At 39.0% G+C, this 27,874-nt stretch overlaps 1 protein-coding gene across 5 annotated transcripts; it reads left to right on the top strand.

Moving 5' to 3' along the window:
- The first annotated feature begins 359 nt into the window (after nt 1-359).
- On the top strand, nt 360-26,173 carry ECT2 (epithelial cell transforming 2). Of its 5 annotated transcripts, none has more exons than XM_054385716.1 (24): nt 360-489; nt 1,491-1,570; nt 1,664-1,756; nt 2,665-2,847; nt 3,394-3,483; nt 4,490-4,597; nt 5,540-5,613; nt 5,745-5,875; nt 6,392-6,507; nt 6,699-6,761; nt 7,136-7,358; nt 9,242-9,378; nt 10,165-10,284; nt 11,916-11,984; nt 12,952-13,062; nt 14,039-14,135; nt 14,921-15,002; nt 15,918-15,996; nt 16,174-16,293; nt 17,469-17,607; nt 19,188-19,342; nt 21,554-21,661; nt 22,703-22,849; nt 26,084-26,173. In XM_054385716.1, the coding sequence occupies exons 1-24, from the start codon at nt 360-362 to the stop codon at nt 26,171-26,173; spliced, it is 2,745 nt and encodes a 914-aa protein (XP_054241691.1). The 5 variants fall into 5 exon arrangements, with proteins under 5 accessions (XP_054241691.1, XP_054241690.1, XP_054241693.1 ...); XM_054385715.1 differs by lacking the exon at nt 26,084-26,173 and adding an exon at nt 24,470-24,778; XM_054385718.1 differs by lacking the exon at nt 1,664-1,756 and having other exon boundaries at nt 1,494-1,570.
- Nucleotides 26,174-27,874: the final 1,701 nt, after the last annotated feature.

The raw sequence follows: 27,874 nt of genomic DNA, 5'->3' as shown, positions 1-27,874 counted from the left end.
CTCTAAAAATAAAAAAACAAAACAAAACCAAAGCTCTAGAGTTAGTGCTTTCCTGATGCTCAGAGTTGGAGTACCCTGTCTGCAGCTTTCTGTACAAATGAATTACTTCTGTGGTAAGCAGCCTGCTCAGAACCAGTTCTGTGATAGATTTGTTGTCAGTCCCTTCCATCATTGTGTGACTCCTGATACCCATTCAGAACTAATGTCAGTATGAGATTTTAATAAGAGTCTAACTGTTTTCAGAAGTTTGAAGTTCCTTCTGACTGTCTTAGTCATAGAACTCTTATGAAGAGCTTTCAGCAACTATAACTTAGTTCTGCACATTTGTCTTTTAGCTATTGAAGAAACAAGACATAATCATGGCTGACAACAGTACCCTGGTGTCTGAAGCTGGGAGGAGCCTCTTGGCTGATTCTTCTGTCCTTGATTCAAAAATTACAGAAACCTCTAAAGAGAATGTGTTGCCTGGATCTGTTCTACACGTTGAAGGTAATGAGAGAAGCTTATTGTATTGTATTGTATTTTTATAATGACTGATTACTTTGTAAGTGTGTGATGGTTTTGGAAAAAAAAAGTGCTTTGCTGAACTATAGAATTGTCTGTAGGGTAGCCAAAAGAGTGTTGGTTTGATGTCCTTTCACCAGCCAAGGGACCATCTTAATTTTTAATTCTTCGTGTTATAAAAATTTGGTGTTACAGCCATGAAATCAAATGAGTCTCTTAATTGGTGGATGGAAAGATGTTAGTTCAATTTGTTTCTGCTGTAGAATAAATCATTCTAGGTGATAGTTTAACACCAGTTTGGAAAGTACTGCTGCACTGCTGTGTACAGGTGGACCTTAGAGAGGTGAATAGTGTTGAGCCTGAAACTAATTCAAGAACAGATCATGGAATTAAAATACATAAATGTTGATCTTTTGGTGCAAACGACATGGAAGCAACACTTGTCCCTTCTTCCTAATATTTAGAAAGCATATTAATACATGGAGAAAAAGAACAAGATACTTAACTACTGGTATTCCTGGGTGAAACTGAGCAGTTACTAGTAAGTGATGAACTTTGTCAGCCAGGAACACAGAAACTTAAAAAGATAACAGGTGTCTATTTTCCAGCCAATCTCAGTATCTAGTTCTGCTGGAAGCATTAAGTCAGTTTGGTTTGTCTCTTGGTAGGGGGGTGGTGTTTGGGGTGTTTTTGTTCTTGCCCTCTCTGGGTCATCTCGAATCTTTTTGCTTTGACTGTAAGGTCATGAGTTGGGGGATCTTGTTTCACCATATGCTAGAAATTTCATTCAGGCTCTGTGGTCATTTCCATATGTCTTAATTAAAGGACAGTCCTCTGGAAGTAATATTTATTTTTGTTTGCTGCTGATAAATAAGTTGTCTTGAAAGGATGCTGTTTGCTTGTATTCTCCTATACGTTATTGCTTGATTTAGACCTAACATGGATTTTTCTCTTAAAATATGAATATTCTCCTTCTCTATACACAGAAGAAATGCCTCAAATAGAAACCAGAGTGGTTTTGGTTCAGGAAGCAGGGAGACGTGAGGAGCTTATGAAAGCCTTGGAGGTACGTGGGTCTCAGATAAAAGGAATGCGATGGTGTGCTTTTAAATTTCCAATAACCAGTTTGGTTCTGTACTAAAGCTTTCCTCTTCCACAGACCATTAAGATAATGGAAGTACCAGTTATAAAGATAAAGGAAACTAGTCCTGATAAATCAGAAGAAAAACTAATTAAAAGTATTATTCATATGGTATGTCATGCAATTAAGCACATGTGATTGCATGCAGCACGTTTTACTGCACTGGGACTGAGATGTGCACACGCTTTAATTTATATTAATTTGGCATAATAGTCACAATATATGCTAATGTTTCTTATGGTGTCACTAAAAGCTTATAAAAATTGGCACTTGTTTTTTCTTTTCAAACACTTTCTCAACTGTGGAAGTAATATCTGCAGCTCCTAATTAGTGGTGTTTTCTAACCGGGGGGTAGAAATAGCAATGGAGATGTTCAACTGCATGCTCGTATTCAGTCAGCACATATGTTTTTGCTATGAACTGACCCTAATTGGTTAACTGGCTTCCTTTTCAATTGAAAGCTGCATTTAAACTGAAGTGTAAGAAGTAGTTTTCCATTTCTTCCTGTGACAAACATAGGAAATAAAATTTGGGCCTAATCATTGAAATCGGAACAGACCAAAATTTTAGAGCCCTTACAAATGTCAAGCAATGAACAGAAGCCACCCCTGTTCTTTACATCTTATGCAGCACTGTTGCAAGCTGGATACTACTTTCTAGTAGCATCCAGAAGTACCTTAAGCTGTTCTGACAGACTGAAATTTAATTTCTCTTTTGTGCTTAGTTTAGGGTTTTTTCCTATCTAGATATTTCCAACAGTATGTTATCACTGTGAACTGATATATAAACTGCTGGAATGTCTAGAATTCTTATTCATCAGAAACAGACTTTTTTATGTTGTAGGTGCAGTTCATAGCTATTCTTATGCTAGAGAACAGTGCATCTCATTCAGCTTTAACAAATCCTAAGAGTCTGTCTGTCTCTGAAATCTGATTCATACATTTTTTTCCAAAGGTCCAGAATAAAAATCTGTATAAGTATGTTGCCTGAATAATGCTTTCTCATTCATCTCCATCAAGGAAATTAAAGTGCCCTACGTAAAGACAGACACAGTAGAAGAGCTTGGAGATTTTGATTCCCCAGAATTTGAGACTGTCTTTGTTGTGTCAGAATTCCAAGATTCTCTCTTTAACAACCTCTGCAAAGCAGACTGCCGAGTCATTGGACCTCCAGTAGTGCTGCACTGCGCACAAAAAGGAGAGGTATGTGCCCTCTGAAATCAGCTGAGCAGTTCTCTGGTGCATTGACATATAAATATTAAGCATTCAAAGTAGAATCCATTTTCCTTTGATCAATCGTAAATACTCTCAGCAAGAGAATTTTAAGAACAGCAAATTTCTAATATCATGTTAGAATATTGCATGTAGTAAGAAAGCACAGACAAATAGTAATATGGGTGCAGCTACTGCAGTAGTTGTGACAGTTGTTGTCCTGCTAGTTGGGATTGTGCCATTAGGAAAGGCAGCATATAAATGATGCTCCTGCAGACACTTAACGTTTCCTGGGTTGTCATCTAGAGGGGAGGGATTGGGGAGGGGAAAAAAGGGTGGAGCACTACCTGTGAATGGGATGCTCCAGTTGCTTTAGCAGAGCACTGGCAGGTCAGGAACTGGGGTATAACTGAATACATAAACTTGCACTAGTGTCTGGTGCATTTTTAAACTAGTAACAATAGTACCATTAAAGCTAATGTTAAAAATTTAGTGGAAGCAGTGTTTTTCACTAATGAGCTTATTTCTTACTTTCAGCCTTTGCCTTTCTCTTGTCGTCCACTGTACTGTACAAGTATGTTGAACTTGGTACTGTGCTTTACAGGATTCAGAAAGAAAGAGGAATTGGTAAGACCTTTTCCCCTTTGGATTTCAAAATATTCTTCTGTCACCCATAGGGTTTAACCATGACTAGACCTTACATGAGGGGAATGAATTACTGTTTTTCTGTTTTGTTGTGGTTCAGAGGCAGTGATATTTGAGGATAGGGTTAAAACTGTTTCCTTGTTCGAGTCATTTTGTGCATGCCATTTTTGGTCCCTTTTTTTTTCTGTTGAGTGGCATTAAACAGCTTTAATTCAGTAGCACTTAAAGACTTGTAGATTGAGGCTTCAGGTAAGATGATGTTTACCCAGTAGTGACCTCTTACTTGCACAGGTAGTAGTGAAATCAACAAAAGCTTTGTAGACCTGTTCAGAGCACTTGCAGACATGATCTTGCTGCCATGCTGTCCTGCTATCGTGCTGTTGGGACTTCGTTCCTCACATGTGTAGGTCTGAAGTGGTTTGATCCTCTAGCAATTTTCTTTTCCATGTCAGTGATGCAGTTGACACCCAATTTCACTCTTGGACCTTTGGGAATCAGCAATCCACATCTTTATCTGGAAAAAATTCTCAAAACAGAAGCCTTCGTTAGGGATAGTGAAGTTTGTTCTGCCAGTTTTGGCTTGGACAAATTACAATCTTATGTAAATTCTGGCAATTGCCCCTTCAGATAAAATTGACTTAATCAATGAGGAAAACATGCTTCAGGTGTGTGAAAAAGTGAAAGCTTATGTATGACGATCACGAGAGTACTGGTGGCTTGGGTAGTCTTCCTCAAGCTACACAGCCAGGCTGTATTAAATGTTTAAAAGCAAGCAAAACAAAAAGAAAAGTTAATAGCTCTTTCCCTGTATGAGCTATTTCTTCTCCCATAGAAGTGAACAAGTTCTTTTAAGAACAAATGGGAGCATTTCTATTCCTAGACACTGAATGTAACCTCCTGTATCTTGCTTTGTAACCTATTTTTGTACTGCTCTCTGCACTGTAAGCTTCAAAAGATTCTAAAAACTGATTCCACCTTTATTGTTCAGGTGAAGCTGGTGACCCTGGCTCATCATATGGGTGGAACTATTCGAAAGGACTTTTGCTCAAAAGTTACATATCTGGTGGCTAACTCAACACGTGGAGACAAATTCAGAGTATGTAAGCTTGAGCTAGTACTTCATGGAAACTTACAGGATTTGGTTTTTGTAGACTAGGTGTGTAAATTATACTTCAGCTTGTAAATAGCTGGGTTTTATTCCTGGGCTAACAAAAATGACTTGTAATGGTGAGTTCATATCCATCTGGTGTTAAGATTTGAGATGTTTTTGTCTCTGTTAAAAGATCTAAATAATACACATTGCCTGAATGCAGAGACTGTGAAATGGACAAGTATAGTAAATAGCAAGAACTAAAATGTTTAAGTATTTAAGACACTGATAAACATTTTTTCAGCCATGAGCAAGTGTAAATATTTGTTAGGGGTGGGATTTTTTGACAACACCAAAAACGAATCTTTCAGGACATGTATGCCCAGTTGACACAAATATGAGTTCTATAGGTTTTTGTACAGTGGAACGTGACATAGGAATGCCTCTGTGCCTTGACTCCCCCCTGTTTGAATTGTTAGCAGGCTGTGGCTTTTTTCCTAGTCTGTCTTTCTAATCTTCCATTTGGAAGAGAAGACCTACTTTCTAACTCTGTTCAAACACTTTTCTGCCCACCCAAAGAGCAAAAAGTAGGAAAACTTTACCACCTCTCTCAAGCAGTCATAGAAGTTACCTTTAGAATAGTTGATTTCTCTTTGGTAAAAGCAAGCTGGAATGTTTGTCTTCGTAAGTTTCAAAAGCAGAAGAAAGATTCTATATTCCATTGAAACAGAGCTTTGCTTCCATGTTTTTTTGAGTGATGAGACGAAGAAAATGTACTTTTGAGTAGGTGTTAAAATAGCTATTGATCAGTTCTACTAGTCAGTGAAGAATTAATATGTTAACTTTTTGTAGTGTCTATCTAAAGCAAAGTTAGAAATTTTTCTTGGTGTGGGAAAGACAAATGGAAATACTTTCTTGGTAGAACTTTATGCTTTTCCTGTTTCGTAGGTTGCTGTAAGTCTTGGTAAGCCTATTGTGAAACCTGAGTGGATTTATAAGGCTTGGGAGAAAAGGAATGAAATGTAGGTATTTATTTTCTTTCACCCTTCTTTAACCTTGTGTGCTGTTCACTTGTAGTGTGGTAAGCTGTTTAAATAGTCCTGATAGTGACATTTCTGTGTGTTTGTTTGTTTGTTTTTTTTTTTTTTCCCAGTGATTTCTGTGCAGCTGATGTTGACTTTAGGAATCAGTTCAAGATTCCTCCCTTCCAGGATTGCATGTTAAGTTTCCTTGGATTCTCTGATGATGAGAAAGCTAACATGGAAGAAATGACAGAAATGCAAGGTTATTGTTTATGAAACCTGGCTTGCAGAAAGAAGGGGGTTTAATGCTTCACTGAAGTGGAAAAACTGGATCATGAATTCTGAAGTATTAACGAAGACTCTTCAGCTTAGAGCTATAAATTGATTTTTAAATGTCAGTTTAAGCACAAGTTCTGGTAGCTGTTGAAGACTTCACACTTCCTAGGCTTTTTGAAACCAGGCAATTAAAAAAAATAAGATGCTTGAAGACATCCTGGAAAATTTGCTACATAGTGTATACATTCTCCTTCAGTTTTCATAATCAGCTCTCTGGTTTGTATCTTCACATAATTCACATTTTACGATGTTTACAACTTTGATATGAACCATCATTGGTAAAAGACTTGGAATTGTTTGCCCAGCATCTGGTCAGCTCACTGAAGGAGTTCATCTCTTGTTTGGCTCTACTCTTAGTGATAGGTGCTATACAACTGTCAAGTGAGCTACTGTTCTCTAACGATATCTTCAGTCTTGCTAATTTGCCCTATTTTTAATCTAGGAGGGCATTATTTACCAGTTGGTGATGAAAGGTGTACACACTTAGTGGTTGAAGAAAATACAGTGAAAGATCTTCCATTTGAACCTTTAAAAAAACTCTATGTTGTAAAGCAAGAGGTGAGTGCTAACCAATTCTTGAAAGAATCTTAATATATAATACTTGGTATGTGAGATACATTTTGGGATAAGCCAAATGTTTTCATTTAGGATGCAAAGTACCTTATTGTCATATATACATTTTGAGTAATTTTAATTTTGGGTGAAGCTCTGCAACATGTTCTTAATGTGTATTTTCTTTTTTCCTGTAGTGGTTCTGGGGTAGCATTCAAATGGATGCCAGAGCTGGAGAGTCCATGTATTTATTTGAGAAGGTATGTTGAACTCTCCTGACACAGCTTATGTTTGGTGGGAAAATCAGCACACACAACAGTGTGTGTGGGACCAGAGATCAAATGTTTTAAAGTAGTACTTAAATTCCAGATCATCCGTTATAAATTTTATACATAGAATACTGATTTGGGGGGAAAAAAATTATTTCTGCTTCCAACAGGTTGAATTTAGTTGTAGTCAAACAGAATACTAGTGTAGCTTCCAGCTTAAAAAATAAGAGGCTTTACCCATTTCCTCTTGGCTTCCCTAAGAGGAGCTGTATTGTGTGCTGATCTCTACAATGAACTTCCCTTTGTGCTCACTTGAGCTGGCCACAGCAGGTGAAAACACTAAACTAAACTTTGTTTTACTGCAGTCAGACAGTCCTGGCCTCAAGAAGTCTGTGTCACTGCTCTCTCTGAGTACTCCAAACAGCAATCGCAAAAGACGCCGTTTGAAAGAGACTCTTGCCCAGCTGACCAGAGAAACAGACATGTCACCGTTTCCTCCTCGCAAACGCCCTTCGGCTGAACATTCGCTTTCTCTCGGCTCCTTGCTGGATATCTCTAACACTCCAGAGTCGAGCACTGCCAGTGGAGGTAGAGTTAAAACCATTCAGATACTCTTGCGAGGTTTATCAGCTCTGCATAGCAGTGGCAACAGCAGTGATGTGGAAGTCTTGCAAGTTTTGCTAAAGATTTCCGAAGTGTGCAGAAAGAATTGGAGCGAAGAGTTCAGGCAGAGGCCTGGCTGCCTCTTGTCATTGCAGTAAGCGTATTCATATTAGAGAATCAGAACTGGTTTAGTTCAAGATCATGAACGCCAGCAGTTAACCCAAGCACTGCCAGGTCACTGCTAAACCTTGTCCCTCTGCACCATCTATGTATCTTTTAAATACTTCCACCAATTCCCTGGGCTGCCTGTTCCAGGGCTTGACAACCCCTGTCAGTAGGGAAATTTTTCCTAATATCCAGTCCTTTCTTGGCACAACTTTAGGTCATTTCCTTGTCCAAACACCTGTTGCTTGGGAAAAGAGACTGACCCCCACCTTTCTGCAACCTCCTTTCAGGGAGCTGTAGAGAGTGAGATCTCCCCTCAGCCTCCTTTTCTCCAGGCTAAACAACCCCAGTTTCCTCAAGTGCTCGTAAGACTTTTGCTCTAGACTCTTGACCATATCCAAAGGAAAAGATAGTTAATATGGAGTTAATATGAAGTACAGTACAGTGTTGTTCCAAAATGCTGAAAATCTGCAACAAATAAGCAATGAGGTTGACAGTAAATAATCTAAAAACCTTTTCAGTAGGCTACTTCGAGAAAGGAGAACAAAGATTCTTTGCTAAAGAAAGTAAAGGGAAAATTCCTGCAAAGCCCACTCCTGGCTCTTTGAAGTGTTCTGTTGAGGTAACATGATTTGTGCCAGCAAACTGTCATGTCTAAAACTTCACAAGACTGTAAATCACCAGCTGGTTTTGATGAGTTAATTGGCAAAGAGCTTTTAATATCTCTGTACATGGCTCTTGTGCAAAAAAGAAGAAATGCAAAATTTTGGATAAGTCAAAAACTTATCCAGGTTTTTGTAAAATGAATTAAAAAATGGCCCCAGTTCCGTCCCACAGAGGAGGAATATGGAGTTACTACTGCTTTAAAAAGGCCTCTCTGTGGAAGTCAAATAAAATCTCAATAAAGCACAACCTGCAAGTGACAATTTGGGAGGAATAGAGGTAAGATCAGTTTACTCCCAAAGACCAGCTTTTCTTAGATCATGGTAGAGCTGTTGCAACCCCTGGTACAGAATTTTCTTCGATCATCAGCAGACAGTTTCAGATCAAGTGCTATTTTGAACACAACAGGTGAGGTGCTTATTTCATAGCAGCTGTGATAGTAATGAGCTTTGACATCAGAATGAGCAAGTACAGGTTTCTGAGGTCTAATACATGAGCATATATTTAAGAGTAATGGGCTGCTCCAGGTCCACTTTGGCTTTAGCTTTAAGGGAAAGGACTTGTGACTTTTCCCTGCCCCCCAGGGGTATGTAAGTGTTGCATTCGGGGACTGATTTCTGAAAAATCAGCTTCATACCTACTGTAAGGATAGCAAGCAGCTGAAAGATAATTTTTTTTAATGTGGTAAAGTGAAAATGGAGAAGTATTTTTGTGCATTACGCATGAATAATGCTCAGCACTTAATCCTTGCTTCCTACTAAACATAATAGGGCTGAGTCATTGACCTGCCCCTAAATGGCTTACTGGTTTCAGTCTAATTTTGAGGAATAATACATTGTTCTATAGTTAGGGTATAATAAAACCTTTTTCTAGAAAGAGCTCTGATAACAATCCAATAACCTACAGAATATCTTTCACAAAACCCCCAAAAGCTCTTTCCTTGAAAATTCTGAAGGTTTATTTCTGTCTTTGATGCTGAGCTTATTAGGGACTCTATTGAAATAAAGTTCTGTATTCTGTTGGGAATATCTCTTTATCAGAAACACCAAAATCCTGTGCAAGACCTTCCAAAAACTCAACTCCTCTTCCTGTAAAGCAGTCTGCAAGATGGCAGGTTGCAAAGGAATTATATCAGACAGAAAGTAACTACGTTGATATTCTAACAACAATCATTCAGGTAAGCAAGTACAGGCAGCTGTAATAAGACATAGAATCATAAAATGGTCTGGGTTGGAAGGGACCTTCAGAGGTCATTTAGTCCAACTCCCTCTGCAGTAAGCAGGGACGTGCTCCACTAGATCAGGTTGCCCAGAGCCCTGTTGAGCCTCACCTTGAATATCTCATGTTTACATCAATGATTATTTCAGACTGTGATCTGCAGGCTCTTGAGGGCTTGAGTGCATCAAAAATTCATAAAAACGCAAGTGTAAACAGTCTCCTTTATTCACATAAAAATGCTTGGTATCTGTTAATAATAAAGGCTGGAAAATACAACTTCTAGTCTGAAATCTGCAGTGGAATTGGAGTTTCTATGGAAATTCCAAGCTTTGGGAAAATAGGATCTTCATGATTCCGATTTGTAAGATATTAGTGAATAGAGATGGCAGGGGAAGAAATGGCTTGTGTTTTTTTTTTTTTTTTTGTTATTCCGAGAATAGAATATCAAACAGCTTACAGGAAGAGCTTAAATTCTAAAAAGTTTCTTTCCATTGCAGCTGATTATCTGCTTAAAGAATGAGCTAAGATGTGTGTGAGTAGAAAAGAAGATGAAAGGGAATAATGCTGTAGCGATGTATCAAACTCTGTCTTTGTATCTTTAAAACTGTTCCTCCATAACACAGTATTGCAAAATAAGAGCATCTCAAGATGTCTGTGGCAAAGTCTGATCTGGAAGGGAAACACTGTTGCTTTTAACTTCAACAGTGTTGTGGGTTGGAGAGCATTAATTTTTTTAATTGATCAGTTATTTCAAGTTCCACTGGAGAAGGAAGGACAACTTGGAGGACCAATTCTTGCACAGGAAGAGATTAAGACCATATTTGGCAGCATTCCAGATATTCTTGATGTCCATACCAAAATCAAGGTAAGCTGCTAGTTCTCCCTTGCAGGGGAAGCTTTGATACAGTCTGTGAATGTTTTCTGCATGCTTTAAATTGTATCTGCTGGGTAGGTGTAGGTTCATCCTGGTGCTGTTGCACATAGTGTTCAACTATTTGGTGATGTGCAAATCCAAAGTGCACTTTAAGATTTAGCACTTATAAATCTGAAGTCTGAGCATTGTGCACATAACTAATATTGCTATTTGTGAGCTGGCTTCTCCTTTCCCGTTTGAATACCTCTTCCTGTAGGGGGTTTTCTGTAACTGAGCATCAAAACTAGTCAAAAGGGCCAGTTAAAGCAGTAAGTGAGGACTCTTGGAAGGATAGACAAACCTATGGAATTAAAAACAAACAAACAAAAACAACCACCCCCGCCACCCAAAAAAGCCCCCACAAAAAACCAAACAAACAAAAAATTGGGCTTTAGGTGAGACTTCTACAATTCAGTATGAAAAACTAATCCTTTCTTAAATGGCTTTGAACCAATTGTCAGAAGCAACAAGCACATAAAACTGGCTTGCCCTTCAACCTCTGAAACAGTTGACCTGGTACTGAGGCCTCAGAAGAGCTGATTGAATTCTGTATGAAATTGTTTTCTTGAGGCTCACCTTATTTTCTGTTTCGATCTGGATTGCAGGGGCTCTCTGAAGCCACCTCTGGGTCTCACAATAGACTCACAAAAGACAAAATCCAAGTCTTCCTCAAATATGAAGTTATAAAAACTCCTTCAAATAATGGCATATGTCTGTTCCTGTCTGTTTCACAGTAGGCTTATAAAATAGTGGGACTTGCAGACTGCCTGCAATTCAGTGGGTTTGTTTTATTGTTGGTTTTATTTTTTCCAGCTGTTGGGATCTAGTCTAGTTAATAGGCACTGATATGTGCCCACTGAGATGAAAGTAGAGCATGTGCATCCATGTGTCCGATAGGATTCATCTGCAGCATGTAGTATATAGATGAAGCTGCTTAGATGCAGTGCTTGTGTTTTCCTTCATCTTTGGTGTAATTAGACAAGTGGCAGCAAAAAACCAATATTAATGGTGCATCCTTTTTGCCTAAGGTGAATCTTGTGTCCTCCTGTCCCTGGTACTAGCTGACAGCGAATAAGCTTGATCCTTATCAAGCTGATACAGGCTTAACAGCTTGGTCTCCCTTTCCTGGATGCCCTAAAGCAGCAAGTGAGGGAAAACTATGCTCGTTCTATGTCAATCCTCTCTTGTGGACCTAAGAGTCTTGTATTAGTTTTACACTCCTAATTGGAATTGGTTCACCTCTCTTTTGTGTATACTTTTTTAATAGCCATGTGGGGTGTGTTCTGTAGGGGGGCAGACACAGCAGTATCACCTTGTTGCAGAGGGCTGTTGCTGTTACACTGCTGGGCTCTACTTGCGTTATTGAAAACTAGATACTCAGTAAGTCGGAGGTCTCTTGCTTTCAACTCCCAGCAGGATGAAGGGGTTTAATGTGAAAATGTACAGCTTTTAGGATTGCCTCTTTTGTCAGCATGGAAGCACAAAGCTAATTATATCTCTTTGGCAGACTCTTGATCCCATCTTACAGCTTTTTGAAGTTCATTCATCTTATTTTCTTCCTCCCTGTTCTGCATGTATTCTAGGAAGACTTGGAAGATCTTATGATTAATTGGACTGAAAGCAACAGTATTGGTGGTATCATTCTTAAATATGTAAGTTACTGTTTCCTTTTTTTAAAATGCATTTAAAAATAGCTATTATGAGCTATTGTCTTACCTTATAAATAAGGAGTTGTCAGAGCTAGCAAACACAAGCAAAGCACTATTGAGTGAGAGAGAATGCAGACTTGTATCATTGTACTTTCTGTTTGGACTTTCAGTTGAGTTAGATACATTTTGGATAGGTAATGAGTATCAAGTTTGTGTCTGTCCTCCTGTGTGAGGGGGTAAAAATCTGAACAGATACAGTTTGAGAACTAATTTGCAACACCACAGACATGCCTTTTACTCTGACATTGAAAGCAGCTCTTCCAGTAACCTTAGCTAACTGCTACTTTTGATTAATAATTAAAAAAATAACCATTCATGGGAACTTCATGTGTTTTTCCTTCAAGACCTGAAATGTGTGAGTGAATAACGACTGCTTGGTTTCCCAAGTACAGAATGTGCAGAACAGGAGATCTAGGACAGGGACTGCAATGCATTTTAACATAAGCAATCTACAGTGTATCTTTTGCTGACCTGAGCATTTCGAGGCAAATCGTGTTTGGCATTGAAAAGTTTTCAGGCTTATTGCTGCTTATGGTTTAGTGTCTTTTAAAGGTGGTTGCAGTAGCTGGAGAAAATGCCTGTCTGAAACTTCCAAAATTCTCACCAAAAGCATCCTGCTCGGTGACAATCTGCCTTGTACTCGAGCTGCTCATCAGCTTCTAAGATTGTCACACGTACTCGAGGTTTCTGAGAGCAGTCTGCATTTAATCAGCAGCACTGAATCTTGGGCATCTGGCATGCAAAAATGTCTTAATTTGTTCTGTGAACACGCCTGGCTTTACAACACGTTTTTTTTGTTATTCTTCACTGAAATGTGCCTTTGAGCAGCTTTGTATGGCTCAGGGCATAGGAACATATGTACAATGCTATATAATATGTAAAGCAGAGCTGTAACAGTTGTTTCTTTCAGTCAAAGGACTTGTTGAAAACATATCCTCCGTTTGTGAATTTCTTCGAAATGAGCAAGGAGACTATTACTAGATGTGAAAAACAGAAGCCAAGGTTTCATGCCTTCCTAAAGGTAAGTGCCTGCAGAACTAAGTCCTTAGTAGAACATGGAGGCCATTACCAAGTAAACTATTTAATGCAGTAGATAGAAGTATGTGGAATTTTGGAAGCTTGCAGGAATGTGAACATCTCATGGTGAGGCAGAAATAGGAAGGATTTGAACTTCAATCCTTCCAGCTCCTTGTAAGACTCTTTCATAAGAGGTCCAAGTTCCTCCTCTATTATACAGTTTTCAAGAGACTTTGATTCTATGCAGTTTTTGCCTGAAAAAGTGCATTCTCGTTATTTTCTCCCAAATACATATCTTCTTTTTTTCTATAAAGACAGCTAGAGCTGCTGCTTTTTATTGGTCCCTCTCCCTGTGTTTCAAAGACTTTATTTCTGAAATCGCTTTTAACTGGCTTTCAGCAGCTGTGAAATCCCAGGGAGGTAGAATCTCTCAACATTCTTGTGACTAACGAGTAGCAACATAACAGTGGAGATCTAACAGGAGGATGATCTTCAAAGAAACAGTTATTTGAAGATGAGTGTTAAGACTCTTGAGCTCTTTAGATCATAGCTCTAACTCCTCTTCTATAACCAACAAGTGTCTCTCAAATAGTGGAGTTATCAGTCTGACAGATTTCAGCTAATTTTTTTTCTGAGGCACCCATAATTATTTCCAAGTATTGATATCTAAAAGATGAGGAAACAAGTAAGAGAACAGGCCATCCCCTGTCCTATGCCACATTAGCATCTGAAACAAGGACTGAGGGGTTGGTAGTTTTAAAACAAGACATCCTGAAAATGTAAATCATGTGATAAATGCTGCACACAATTGAATATAATGTGGTTTTTAACATCTGTTAATGACAATCTGGGGTGAACGGTGCTCAAGCTTGTACAGCAATGCTAGTTTCAAGGAAGACATTTTTTCTCCTGTGGCTGTTAGTCTTTTGTGTTTAGTTTAAAAAAAAAAAAAAATCATTCCTTTCTCCTTTTTTCCCCAGATAAACCAAGCTAAACCTGAATGTGGTCGCCAAAGCTTAGCTGAACTCCTTATCCGTCCTGTTCAAAGGCTGCCTAGTGTTGCTCTACTATTAAATGGTAATCCAGTGATGGTTTTTAGTAGTTTGCCTGTGAAGCTGTTAAAACCAAGATAATGCTTGCTTTTTGCCATAATTAGCAACAGCTTTTCTCTTATAAAGCAAACCTGATTCTGGGAGTTAATCATGCTCAATGACAGTGACTGAAGAAAGCACACTACTGGCTAAATTTCACTTGTTCATATATTTGTCCATAGGATTCAGGTAGAGAAATAAATTTGCTCTGACAAAAATTTTGTCTCTTCAAATGCAAATATAATTGGGCTTCAAATGCAGCTAGCATAAACTACAGAGTAATTTGTATTGACAAGGCTTACAGCTTCAGGTGTTCCACCTGGTATCAGCTGCTTGCTGTAATAATGATTCTAATAATAAACCCCCTACACTGCCATTCTTTGCTTAGAAAAAGATTTCTAAGCTTCTCTCAGTGCTACAACAAAACCAGCATGTGCTCTTGTTGCAAATTTTGACTAGTTGAAGGCTTGGTTTTGTCTTGTAGGTGGGTTGGTCTTTTTATTTTGTTCGTTTTGTTTTGTTTTTTTCTTGGTGAGATGTATGGACACTTGCTGCTCAGCCTACTTCCCCACTTAATCAAGGCTATCTGGATTCCAGGATGGCTGTGGGTTATATTGGTTTGGGTTTTCCATTTGGTTGGTTTTGTTTTGCTTGTTTTATTTTTAAGATCATCTCATCTGACTTAACAGTCTAAAGCAGAATTTTTCATATTTCTCTTTAGGAATTTGTAATGTATGTGGTGGTTTTCTTATTCTTATTTTTCAATTGTAGATATTAAGAAGCATACAGCAGAAGAGAACCCAGATAAAATAACTCTAGAGAGAGCTATTGAATCCTTAAAGGAAGTGATGACGTAAGTGATTCTCATTGTGTGAAACATATGTTACACGTTTAGATCTCTCTGTTCCTTCAAAATTGCTCCTAGTATGTTGTTGCCATAACTCTAATTTCCAGGTAATTAGACATTATTGTTCTTCAGTCTAGTTTGGTCACTTGTCACATGGGCATTGTGTGCCAGAGCTCCCAAAGGGGTCTGTGGCATTGTTACCCAGCACTTCTACCTAAACCTCTGCTTACTCCCTGCCTCAGCAAGAAGCTGAACCTCCCAAGTCCTCTGTTGTTTCAACTCTTATTTCTATCTCTTCCCTCCACAATGGAAGCACTGTTTGGTCTTTAAATCTTGCTTCTAAGGAGATAGGCCACTGTAAGGACATGCTACTGGTGGAAGATTAGTTTCTCTTCTCCTGCATTAGCTATTCTTGGCACCATTCCACAAGTTAATTAGCTAAAAGCTGAAGCTGTTTAGGTTGTGAGTCTCACCTCTTTTGAAGTGTAGCGTATGTCTCCAGCAATGAGACCTCCTGTATTAATTGGGTAAATGTTTGTCTGATTTTTAACAACAGCAACTTTTAAATTGTAATTATTCTTGCATCTGCTTTTTGGTGAGCTGCAGGTTTTGACTTGGAGGGATAAAATGCAGGCTGTGAAGAATTGCGTTGCATTGGCCCCTAGTTCAGATCTTACAGGACAGAGAAGGGGAATTAAATGTTTACTGAATTGTCAGCTGCTGACATGACAAGAATACTGCTCTAGGTCTGAAGTTTCCTATGTACTTAGCATGTGGCATTTGGATACTTTGATTCTGTATTTTCTAGTGCTGCTGTGCATGCTGTATCTCTGTTTAGTTTTATTTGTGTATATTTTAAATGCAGTACATTCTTTTACTGTTGCTTGATATTGAAGAATAAATATAATGTTCTTCCCTCAGGCATATCAATGAAGACAAAAGAAAAACAGAGGCCCAAAGGCAGTTCTTTGATGTTGTCTATGAAGTCGATGGATGTCCAGTAAGTAATTTCTCTGAAGCTGCAGATCTGTGCACTACTTTGCTCCCTTTGCAAAAGTGTGTGAGGTTCAAATGCAGTGGTGCTGGTTTAAACAGATTGCCAGTGTTAAGTTGCAAGCAAGCAGTAATCCAGTCCTTGAGTTAAATGCTTAATGAGCTTTTTGTTTCTATCACTTAGGCCAATCTCTTGTCCTCTCATCGAAGCTTAGTTCAGCGTTTGGAAACCATAGCACTCAGTGATGACCTCTGTGACAGGGGAGAACAGGTCACACTCTTTCTGTTCAATGATTGCTTAGAGGTAAGATGACCATATAAGTACAGCTCCTGAAATGAATTATAAAAGGCTTGACACTACATATGAATATAAACAAGTACAATTTAAAAACTTTGAAGCAGAGTTGTAAGTCATGGAAAGCTGATAGCTCAACACATGCTGATGCTACCTTTCCATTAGGTATTGTATAAGCCAACACAAGTAGCTAGTAGCTTCTAGATGGCTGAGAGCTGTTAATGTAGTCTTTATTGTCTTGCAGACAGATCAAAAGTTTAGAAGCAGCTTAATATGTTAAGAAATGCTTAGCTGCATAGCACTTTGACTAGTACCAATGGATGAAAAAGTGCTAGAGCCCTTGTCTCGGCAGGATGCTTGTCTTGAAGTTTGGCCATGTTTAATGGGAGTAAACAGTGGGCCTCTAGGGCCTGTGCTTGGGATACAAAAATAATACATGTGTAATGCCTTTGACTGACAGTATGTTAGAACTAGAGGAGAAAAGTAATCTAACTGGGACTTACATGGAGAAATTGGGGTGGTAAAGGAAGCTTTATAAAAGTACCTGTTAATGTCTACAGCAGTAAGGAACATTGTCTTCATAGAAGACCCACTCTAAAGTGGTCCAAAATTAGTGCTGTCTTAAACAACACTCCAAGACAAAAGGCTGTTGAGACTAGTGATGAGCTTTTCCTGAGGGTCACGTTGACATGGCTTCATCTCTCCTTGTAAAAGAGGGAAAGAAAAATAAACTGTTTTAATAAAGCTCCTTGGCTTATCTCTTGTATAAGATACAAGCAACTGAAGATACCTTACTTAAACGTGTAACACACCTGGTTCATGCATATAGTCAGTGTCTTTTCTGTTCAAATCTAGACTATCTTGTGCAGGTTTCAAAGGGACCTTGCTTTTTATGTAGGATATGATTGAGGTTTAGAATACAAAATTACTTCTTTCTTGGCATATAAATTTTTTGGTGGTGAGTGCATTGATGAGTAACAGCTGGGCCACTTGAACTGTAGAGAGTGAACAGTGAGGTGAGTTCCTTTAAAGTTTTATGTTGTAAATAGACCAAAATAACCCTTAGAGTATTCTTCTGTAGCAAGGCTTCCTGTGCCTCCTGTATATTAGAAGGTAAAAGAATAGAAAAGAAACAAAACAATGGCAATAGAACTTTAACTTCTTTGTCTGTTGTTTAACTACAGATTGCAAGGAAACGGCATAAAGTTATCGGTGCTTTCAAGAGTCCACATAGCCACACAAGGCCTCCTGCATCTCTTAAGCATGTTGTTCTGATGCCTCTCTCCCAGATCAAGAAAGTCTTAGACATCAGAGAGACAGAAGGTCTGTGTGTTTTGAGGTTCATGGTGTTACAGGTCTGTTGTCATGGGGTAGAATGCTAAGGTATATTTGTGGTATGCTACTATAGGTATGTGAGTTTAGCATAAGCTTGTGTCTTTAGCCCGGAACGAGCTTGAGCATTCCTTGCATTGACACCTTTTGGCTTTACAAGAATCGCTGCAGGATGCTGACTATGCCAGTGCTGCTAGATGGCATTAGCATAAGCCAACCACGTGGCAGCGTGAGTTACACAGAGTGGTACAACTGACAGCCCTGGATTTGCAAAACAAAACCAAAAATAACATACTTCAGTCCAGAGCATTAGGCTGACCAGAGACAAGTGTTGCTGTGAAACCAAATCTTCATTTAATTAGTAATGCTCAGGAGGAGCTGTGCTTAGAATCTTAAAAGAAAGATTTAAATGGCTTAATTTCTGTGTCTGCTTTGCCATGCTGAGACTGTAGGTGTTTCAATGGAGTTATGCATTCCTGCAGCAGAAGAACTCATGCTACAATACTGTTTCAGCCTTGATGGGGAATTCTAAAGCAGTCAATTCAGACTGGTTTCTAGAAAGATAGATTTTGATATTTCACTCTAGGTGTTTGTGTGCATGTCATACTTGTTCTGCTTTGTGTTGTCCTGAGCATAGAAACCCAACAAAAAATGGAAATGGTAGAGAGGGTAGGTAGTAAAGGTGATGCTTGCCTGTTCTTTTAAACTGGTACTTCAGTATTTCCCTTTTAAGAATTCTCTTTAAATTACCATGCAATGTTTGAGTTTACTTTGGAGCTTGGGTGATGAGAGTCATTTGTAAGCATTCCATTTATTACTTGCTAAAACTAGTATGCAAATCTTGGATGAGGTCAGCTACTCCATGTCCACTCTTTTCTAGCACAGCCTTTCCAGTGCTGCTTTTCAGAATTGGCAGTGGGTCGTTTTGGCTTTTTTGTTGTTTGGGTTTTTGTTTGTTTGTGTTTGGTGTTTTTGTGTTTCCTGGTTTTGTTTGGGTTTTTTTTTTCTTCTCTCAGCTGTGTTTAGCATGTTTCAGCTGTGTCTGCTATAGAGGAGTATCAGCAATGGATTAATATTCTATCAAGTTAGTACTCTTTCTTCAAGTTTAAACAGTAAAACAGTTATAACTTGACTGTATTAATGTGTCATACATGGTACTGATGTCTTTGCTTTCCTGCTTTACAAAGGAGGGTAAATATTGTTTTCCTTGTCCTCTTTATCCAAAGAAATGAACTGTCCAACACTTCATGAGTCAGAGAATGAAACTGGTATTTACTGCTATACTAGTAACGACTGACTAGTCTGCAAACTACATGACACAGATTACTTGGTAAATAAACTGTTGCTTGAACAGCTGATTGCAGTGTCTTGGTGGAGGATGTAGACAGAACTTAAATAGTCTTACAAGTGATACAAGAGCTATCTTGTAAATAAAGACAAAATTCTTGCACCAAACTGTATTGTTCCTGACTCTGGCAGATGGAGGGTTAACTGAAAGTTCCCCCCTGACCTGTATGCAAAATGATTAATCTTTGTCTTGACTCCTTGTCTCTTCTTTTTATTAACTGTAGATTGCCATAAAGCTTTTGCTTTAGTTGTGCGGCCTCCTACAGAACTCAACAACAAGCTGCTCAGTTTCCAGATGACGACTGAAGAACCTCCTAAAGAAGATTGGTTGAAGATGTTGTGTCGGCAGGTGGCTAACACCATTTGTAAAGCAGATGCAGTAAGTACTCTGGAGCCACACTGCTGACTAGAAGTGCTTTTTTCCTTTTGTCTTGAGCCACTTGAAGCTAAAGAACTCCCTAATAGGGGACATGCTTGAGGTGAAGTAGAGCAGAAAACATTTGTGCTAACATGTCTGCAAGTGAGTGGTTAAAAGGTAGAAAAGGAAGCAGCCTGGAAGTTAGCTTCTGCAGAAACTAGTAAGTACTTAAAAATAAAGAGTTGTGCCCTTCCCCCATCACAAGTTAATTATAAATAATTTACACTCTGCACTGCAGACCTAAACAGAGTTCTCTTCAACTTGCATCTCTCACAGCTGTGCTTCAATTTACAGTTCCAGCATTATGAATCACATTGTTGGGTTTAACTCTGAGTTAGCCTGAATTCTTTTTTTCCACACCTTATCTGCATGGCCACCATAATGTGAGAGACATAAGACATCTTCTTCCTGAAGACAGAAACCTTAAAGAAATGAAATGAAACAATGAAATAAAGGAGGCAGTGGCCTCCTCGCCCTGTTAGGAGTTCAATGTGTGGGTTTCCCACAGCCAGAAAGCTACCAATTTGAAGAGCAGATCCTCTCCAATTAGGGCAAGAGCTGTTCAGCTAATGTGTTAATTATGTAGGAATGTCTACATATGGGTCCTCCAAATTAGCAGAGAATGTGCAGTACATAGAGGTGCAACAGCTGGGGTTTAGGCTAGAAGTGTTCTCTATTCTGCATTGTACGCTTACTGCACAATATTTGGTGCTCTCTAATTTTTTAAGACATGTTTCAGGAGAGGAAGTAATCAAAATAGCATCTTAGTTTTCTTTTATTTGGCTTGTCATCTAGGGACATAGAAGAAATTTGACTGTGCTTTTCCTTCCGTTTTTGGTACTGGGTAGGAAATGTACTGATTCAGAAATATTTTAATTTATTTAATCTGTCCATCACCTATATTCAGTCTCTCGTATTACATATAACACAAGGAAGTCAAAACGTTGGGTTTTTAAAATAGAAATAAAATCTTGCAGTAATAAGTGTATCATTCCCTCTTGCCCCAGGACATTCACAATTGTGCTGACAAATTGTAACCTATTGTGCCGAATCCCATTAAGTTATAATTTCTGTAACTACTGCTTTGTACCGACTATATAATACTTTTTTTTTTTTTTGCTTTCTGATTTGAACGTTAATTTGAGCTTCCTTTTAAGCATGCTTGCCTGGTTTTCAAGAGCTCTGCAGCATCATGAGAATGTGATAGCATTGGCTTTGCCACACGGTGGCAGTGAAGGCTTTAGCTTCTCTTTGTAGGACTCAGGAATAGCCACAGAGCTTGCTATTTGGTGTCCTCACTTTTTTTTTTCCCCCTTCGATTTTTTAAATTCTTTTTTTTTTCAAAATGAACTTCCAAAACACCCAGCAACTTCCCACTTCCGTGCATGCTCCCCTACACCTCCAAGTTTTGTAAGCAGCTGGCCAAAGATTACTTTGCATATGCTAGAGTTTAAGCATGAGGCATGGGTTTAAAAAAACTCAAACCAACAAAAAAGGCAAACAAACAAAAAACCCAGCCAACCAAAACAAACCCACAAAAAAATCCCCAACAAGCAACATAAAACCTCCACAACAACAAAATCAACCAAACAAGCAAACAACAAAAAAACCCACAAAAAAACCCAAACCAAATCCAACCCCACAAAAAAAATCCCAGAACACCCACACCAAAACAACAAACCAAACCAAAACAAACAAACAAAAAAAAACCCCTCCAAACCAAAACAGACCCCAAAACAACTAAAACTTGTGGCATCTGTTTTGCTTAAGCTGAAAGACTTAAATCTTTCAAAATCATAGTGCTTGATAGCTGGGGTTATGAGGATTTCACTTCAGAAGAGTGCTAAATGTCAGTGAAACAGAGGTGTGTATCTTAGGAAGCTCCTCAGGTACACATTAGAACCACTGCCTTTACTTTGGTCAGCCCTGAGCTTGAAACTGAAACCAACTGAATGCAAAATCAGTGGTGAAGTGATTTCATAAACTGATTGCACCAGCAGTTAATCTAATGATGTGGTATGAAAGGAAATAGCTCCTTAACTGTATATTAAGAGTTAAGTATGGAGGAATATGACTGTTAAAACCTCTAAATCTGACCTAATGAACTGGAGAATGTTGTTTTGACAAATGCTGATGTTTGTTGACTGTTATTAAGACTACTTTTGTCTATAGGAAAATCTGATTTATACTGCTGATCCTGATTCAGTTGAAGTCAATACTAAAGATATGGACAGTACTTTAAGCAGAGCATCCAGGGCAATAAAGAAAACATCAAAAAAGGTAAGGTACTACAGGGATAGTGCTTTACATTGGAACCTCTTTTAGTCAGGGAATTGTGCTCATGGTCCTGTTTCAGGTGTTTTATAGCACTTAGAGTAGTAGTGACAGGAAAAGCTTAATCTGAACCAAAACTCTTAAGAATGAGCTTCTTAAAGAGAGAAGGTGGGGAGTGTGTTAGGTTTTGACTGAATAGCTTTGGAGTATCTGTAGTCTTACGTATTATGGTCGTAAGTACTATGTATGCATTTTGGAGTCTGTTATGGAACTTATTCTGTTTAATTTTCTAAGTCTTTTAAATATTACAGAAACCCCAAACCATTTTCTGTAAGTGGTGTTGGCATATTGAATGGAATTTGAAAGCTGCATGTGATTATTTAATTCAAACACCTTCAAAAGTAGGAGGGGTGTAGAGTACATGTGCCTAGTAAAAAATAGACTTTGAAATGGCAAGGAACTGTAAGCAGCTGAATGCTGGTGTCTGCCTGTGGATGTTTTCCTTATGTGTGGTTTAGCTGCTTTGAGGTAATGGAATGAAGAACTGTGCCCTGTTCTGGCATGTTGGCTCTCACTGGCCTTGGTTCTGCTAAAATGTGTGGTGTGTGAGAAGGGGTGACAGAATGATGCAGCCAGGAGGAATCTGTTCCCCATTCTCAGTAACCTCACAACAGGCTTAGCATGTTCAAGGTAGTAATGTGTCTTAGAGGAAAGTGTAGAGGCTGCTGTACTGCTGAAGGTCTGAAGGCTCAGTTGAGAGCAGCTCGAGGTCCTGACCTTGCAGACCCAAGAGTTGTGGGGAAGCTTGACTAGACCTCATTTTGACTGTTCCCTGAATCTCTATTGTCTTCCCTCCTCCCACACTCTTGTCTTCATATTGGACAGTGTGAGAAGAGCTTTAGAAGTCAGATCACCATGTAGGGTTGTGTCTGGCCAGTCTTGATCCAGGCATGTTAACAGTTGGTACGAACCCTACAGCTGCTCACAGTCTGGATGGCAGCCTATATTGCAGCTAGTGTGTGACTAACTGCTTGTCAAACTCCACAGGTTACAAGAGCATTTTCTTTCTCGAAAACACCAAAGAGAGCTCTGCGAAGGGCCTTAATGTCTCACAGTGCAACAGAAGGAAGAAGTCCCAGCTCAGCTCATGAGAGTTACGTAGGCAGCCGCCTGACCAGTACGTCGTCGTTAGCGGTGAGTGATTCGGCTGTGCAGGCCAGGCAAGGGACCTTCTTGACAGCACAGTTATTTCAGTGTCTAGTGCTGATTATTTGAACTACTCTAAGGTCCACAGCAGAAAAAATTTATTTTTAACTACATTGATAGACATGTTTTTTTCTGAGCAAGAGTTTAATGAGGAAGTTTCCTTGCTGGCAATGCAGAGAAATCTGCTTGTGTGCATTCGAAACTGGGAGTTGCCTTCTGCAATCGAGTTGGAGAGGGGGAAAAAAATATTCTCTTTTGCCAGGGATGGAATACCTGTCCTCTTCTGAGAGAGTGCAGAGCTTCCATGCTGTTTTATGTTGCTTGATGCTTTTGATTTTGCACAACGTGAATGTGATGTGCAACCCTGAATAGTACCAGTGAAAGCAGTGAGATGACAGACACCCTGTGAAACAAACTGGAAAGGAAAGGCAGATAAATGCAGATGCTGCAGCTTGAGAGTTTTAAAAGGCAAGGGAATTACGTCCTCATACGTGTTTAAGAAAACTTAGTAAAATAATTTGTTGTTCTACATACTGTAACTCCTCTGCTGTGCTTGGCTGCCTGTTGCAGCTTTCTTCTGCTACATTAGGTCAAACTCAATTTCCTAGTAAAGCAGACTAGATTTGGAGGACTTGTATTCATCATCTTTGCTTTTATTCTAGTATTTGAGTAAATCAGTATGCTTGAGTAAACATCTACTTTAAAATCTGTGGTTTATAGGACAGAAGGCCAAGAACAGGATTACCTGTGTATCTTTGTAGTACTGCCTGAAATGTCAGTACCTTAATACAGAGATAATTCAGTATTTTGAGTGGCCATTAAATTGTACAATATACAGATATTGCCCTGCTGTCCCACATGAGATAGGCAGGAGAAAATATGAATTAATAAGGCAGGAAGCATCACAGAGGACTCCCTTGCTTTAGAAGAAATAAAATCTAGCATTTTGGCTATACCCCAGTTCTCTGTAGAGATTTTCTTCCTTCAAATATGATTACTTCAACAATTGTTTTCAAATTCTAATATTCTGTCTTCATTTTGATACAGCACTGTATCTCATTTATCATGAAAACACAAGTCATGCACTTTTTGTGTCTACCACATAGAAAAATACTTTTTCCACAAATGATAGGAACTTAGAGTAGTCAAAACTATTTTCCTGTTTCAAATCTTTCCCAGAGTTCTTGGACTTTTAAGGTAGTAAACTGCATCTTGGCAGCAGATTGTGTGTTGTGTGAGATGTCGTGTAGGGTGGTTTTTCACTAATCTCAAACACCAGTGAACTTGCACTAAGCCTTTTTGGTTGAATCATAAGGTTGAGGGGAAAAGAGAGGTGTAGCTTCCAGCCCCTCAAGTTGAGATATCAATACAGTTTTTAAGTAGGAAACTAAAGCTGCAGGAAACATATCTGAGTCCATTGAGAAAGTCAAAGCTGTTACTCAGACATATTGTTTTAATTAAATAAAATCCTGGCCTGTGCTTATGTGTTGGTTTTGTTTTGTTTTGTTTTTTTGTGTAGAAAAGCTATAGAGTAAAAATACCAAAAGGCTTGGATGCTTAGATTTTTCTCTTGTTTGGACTAACTCTTGAACCTCTTCCTAATTGTAGATTGCTCGTTCATCTTCTACGTGCAGCCTAAATGGATCTGTCCCATGTCCTGTTAATGTTCATCGCTCCCATTCTGTTGATTGGAGCTCCCAAAACTCCAGGCCTCGGCCTGTGCTGTGTCCTGCCTCTGCAAATATTTGTCTTTCAAATACTGTAGAAGAAAAAACCTCTTTAAGCTTGGAAAGCTTAAATGGTCGTGGCTTGGACAGGTCATGTCCTACCCCCATTGTTATTATTACCACTTGTGATGATGCTGGAGATAACCAGTCTGGTGCTGAAAAGTTCTGTACATCAAGACCTGACTGTTAATGCCCATCTTGCATGAAGTGAGCAAAAAAAAAAAAAAAATTCATGATTCCTCTAAGACAGCACATTACAGCTATATAACACTAGAATCCACAAGGTGTTTTAAGTGGAGTTGGGGTTTTGCTTGATTTCTCACGGTGCATGGGGTTGGAGTCTACAATCACAAGTGATCTGGTTCTGGGTGCTAAGTTAATTCTTTAACAAACCCTTTTAACTTATCTTCTTGCATGGTTTTTTTCTTAATTAATTTCTGTACAATTGAATTTTCTATTGTTGGTTGTCCAAGTGGCAGTGCAGCTCACTGGCCAGAGCTGTCAGTAACTTGGTTGCTGGGAAGTCTTGCGCAGCTGGTTTTACCTGTGATCTCCTGTATAAAATACTTTAGAGTCTAATAAGAGACGCTACATGAAGAGGAGTTTAGGATTTAGTTTTGAAATAGTACCCATGACTACACACAGAAGATGTGCCATAAACAGGCATTAGACTTCATAGTGAAGTGGTATAAACATACCTGCTCAAAACAGCCATATTTAAAAGGCTCTTGAAGCACGTAGGTGCAGCAAGCTGTCAGACTACCATAACCTGTTTGTATGCTGAAGAGCTTGGCTGTGCTCAAACAGAAGGTTGCTTGTGAAAGTATCATGAGGTCCAGTGTAAAAAGAACATAAAATCTTAGCTGACCCAAAGAGGTTAATTTCTAGGGCTGCATATTGGTGTTGCTTTCATTGTAATTATATGCCCCAGAAGCAGCCTATGCTCCCAGCACCAGAAGAGACAGCTTTTTGCCTAGTTTGTGCCCATTCAGGCACAGCTGAAGCAGTCTTTGACAAATCTTTGTGATACCTGTTGCCTTCTGCTGCCAAAGGCATGTGTTCATCCTCTAACTTGGGACTCATTGCTGCTAAGAATACAGAAAGTTGTAGGATCTGCAGGAAGCTCTGTTTGTCTGAGAGTATTATAATGTATCTGGCCTCCAGTTTGGAGTGGGATGGTTAGGGCAAGAAGTGTGATGCCAGGTGTAGGTGAACATTTGGTTAACAGCTGCTCTTCAAAACCAGGTTGCATTCTGAATCTCTCAAGGCTGATCTTTTATGTAATATGGCCATTCTTCTCCTTTGGTGCTATTTAAACTTCTCTGTTCAGAATCTGGAAATGGAGAATGAATTTCAAAAGCTGTCAATGTGAAATCTGTTCTGTACTGTTACGTTCTTCGTACTGTGTGTCAGGGTGGAGAAATGACAATGCATTATTGACACTGCCTAATGAATGATCAAATAACTTTTTTTTTTTGTTGTTGTTCCCCAACAGGGTATTTCTTCTCCTTCCTTGGTCAGTCTTCCCTCCATGCTTGAAAAGAGGAGTCATACACTAAGTCGATCAACAACCCACTTGATATGAAGCAGGATTGAAACACAGTGCTGTGCTTGTAGTGACTGACAGCAGCTGGCTGCTCAAGTGACCTGCTCCTGACATTAATGGTACCTTAGTCATTAGCACTTAGCAATGATTAGCAAAACATTAGAAAACACTAAGATAATCACAAGGGGTTTTAGTTGTATTGACGCAGATCAGCTAATCAGTGGAATGAGTAACTTGGTCTTCCTTTAAGACACAGTATTTCCTTGCCCAAACTTATTTTCTCACCAACATAATGGAAGCATTTTCTTCAGTGGGAATTGTCCCCTCCAGGCAAGAAACCAGTCTGTCAGATTTTTTTGAAACGCTGTGCACATAACTTACTGCTAGTTTGGATGACTCTGGTGCTTGCCTAACCTCATCAGCTGGCAGAGCACTCCCATGTTTGAATTGCTGATTTAAGTGGAGATGCATTATGAAGTACCTGACCTTTCAAGTATGACAGTTAACCTGTTGTACAGCTGCTTATTCCAGATATTTTATAAATGTAGTTGTTTATAAAGAAAATAGAATTGAGCTTCTGTGATTATGGTAGTCTGCAGCCTTGCTGTAACTCAGTGGACTGCTGCCTGTGTTTATCTGAACAGCAAGTTTTAAAGGCTGTGACTGGCTTTGACCACCAAAAGCAATCAATTGAATTCTTTTGAATTTCTTTGGAGTGGAAGTTTGAGAAAAAGAATTGTACTTCTTTCTAGCAGGGCTGCTAAACAAGCCCCCCTGCCCCAAACCTGCCACATGCTTGGTTAAAAAAGAATTATTTAATGTATGGGATTATTGGTGTGACGATGTAACTCGAGGGCCCAGTTTTGGTGTGTCAAGTTTCAGGTCTAGGAATCATCAAGCTTTTACCTGGCTTTCTCCTGTGTTTGTCTTCCTTCAACACTGTTTGTTCACCTCTTTCATCTCTGAACAGTTAGCATGATGCAGTGCTGTCTCAGGAGCTATCTAAATATGTATATTTCTGCATTTCATTAATGGCTTCACTGTCTGCATCAGCAGGAGTTCTCAACTTCTGCTTTCTTTTTAACCACCAGTGTTTCATGTTCATATTTAACTAGTGATGGTTCTGAATGTGTCACTTAACTGTTTTTTATCTCACTTTGCCAATCCAGTGTAAATAAACTGTTGAAAATTGTTCATAGCTTTGCTAAATGGGCTTCTGTGAGAGTCTATTTTGTCTTTTGGCAAAGGTTTGGGTTGGGCTCAAGTCTCCAACTGTGCTCTGATTAGCTATACAGCTCTTCCTGATAGAATACACATCATGGTGGGCCTGAAGCTGCAGAATCACACTTCACCCCCCCCAATTAATCTATTCCCCATTCTCCCCCTTTCCCCACATGGTATGTATCTGTCCATGGGACTTTTTTGTCCTTATTATTAAAAAATAAACATCAGAGTTAAGTCTGCACTGACATTTCCATAATAGAATTATTCAATAAATACTATGCTAAAAAAGAAAATCAACACCAGTTGGTTTCTTGTTGTTTTTGGAAGAAGGGAATCTTCAGCCTGGTAACTCCATGGAATTGGTTTCTATCAGTCTATCATCATTTTCCCAGCCTTCTTTAATTTCCAAATCATTTGTATTTAGCTTCTCTCTCAAGTTCACTGGCACTCAAAGCCAATGGCCCCTCCAGTGCTCACAGTCTTGCCTAATCTTGTCATGGCCTTTTGTTGCTAAAG

Source organism: Indicator indicator, chromosome 13 (genome assembly GCF_027791375.1).
Source record: "Indicator indicator isolate 239-I01 chromosome 13, UM_Iind_1.1, whole genome shotgun sequence".
In the NCBI taxonomy this organism is placed as follows: domain Eukaryota; kingdom Metazoa; phylum Chordata; class Aves; order Piciformes; family Indicatoridae; genus Indicator; species Indicator indicator.
Note: the sequence above shows the minus strand (reverse complement) of the source record. Positions and strands in the feature narration are given on the sequence as shown.

Coding starts and splice junctions, on each gene's coding strand:
- ECT2 (XM_054385715.1), top strand. CDS start 360: ATGGCTGACAACAGTACCCTGGTGTCTGAAGCTGGGAGGAGCCTCTTG. Junction 5,614..5,744: donor TGGGAGAAAAGGAATGAAAT/GTAGGTATTTAT, acceptor TTTTTTTCCCAG/TGATTTCTGTGCAGCTGATG. Junction 10,285..11,915: donor ATGTCCATACCAAAATCAAG/GTAAGCTGCTAG, acceptor CATGTATTCTAG/GAAGACTTGGAAGATCTTAT.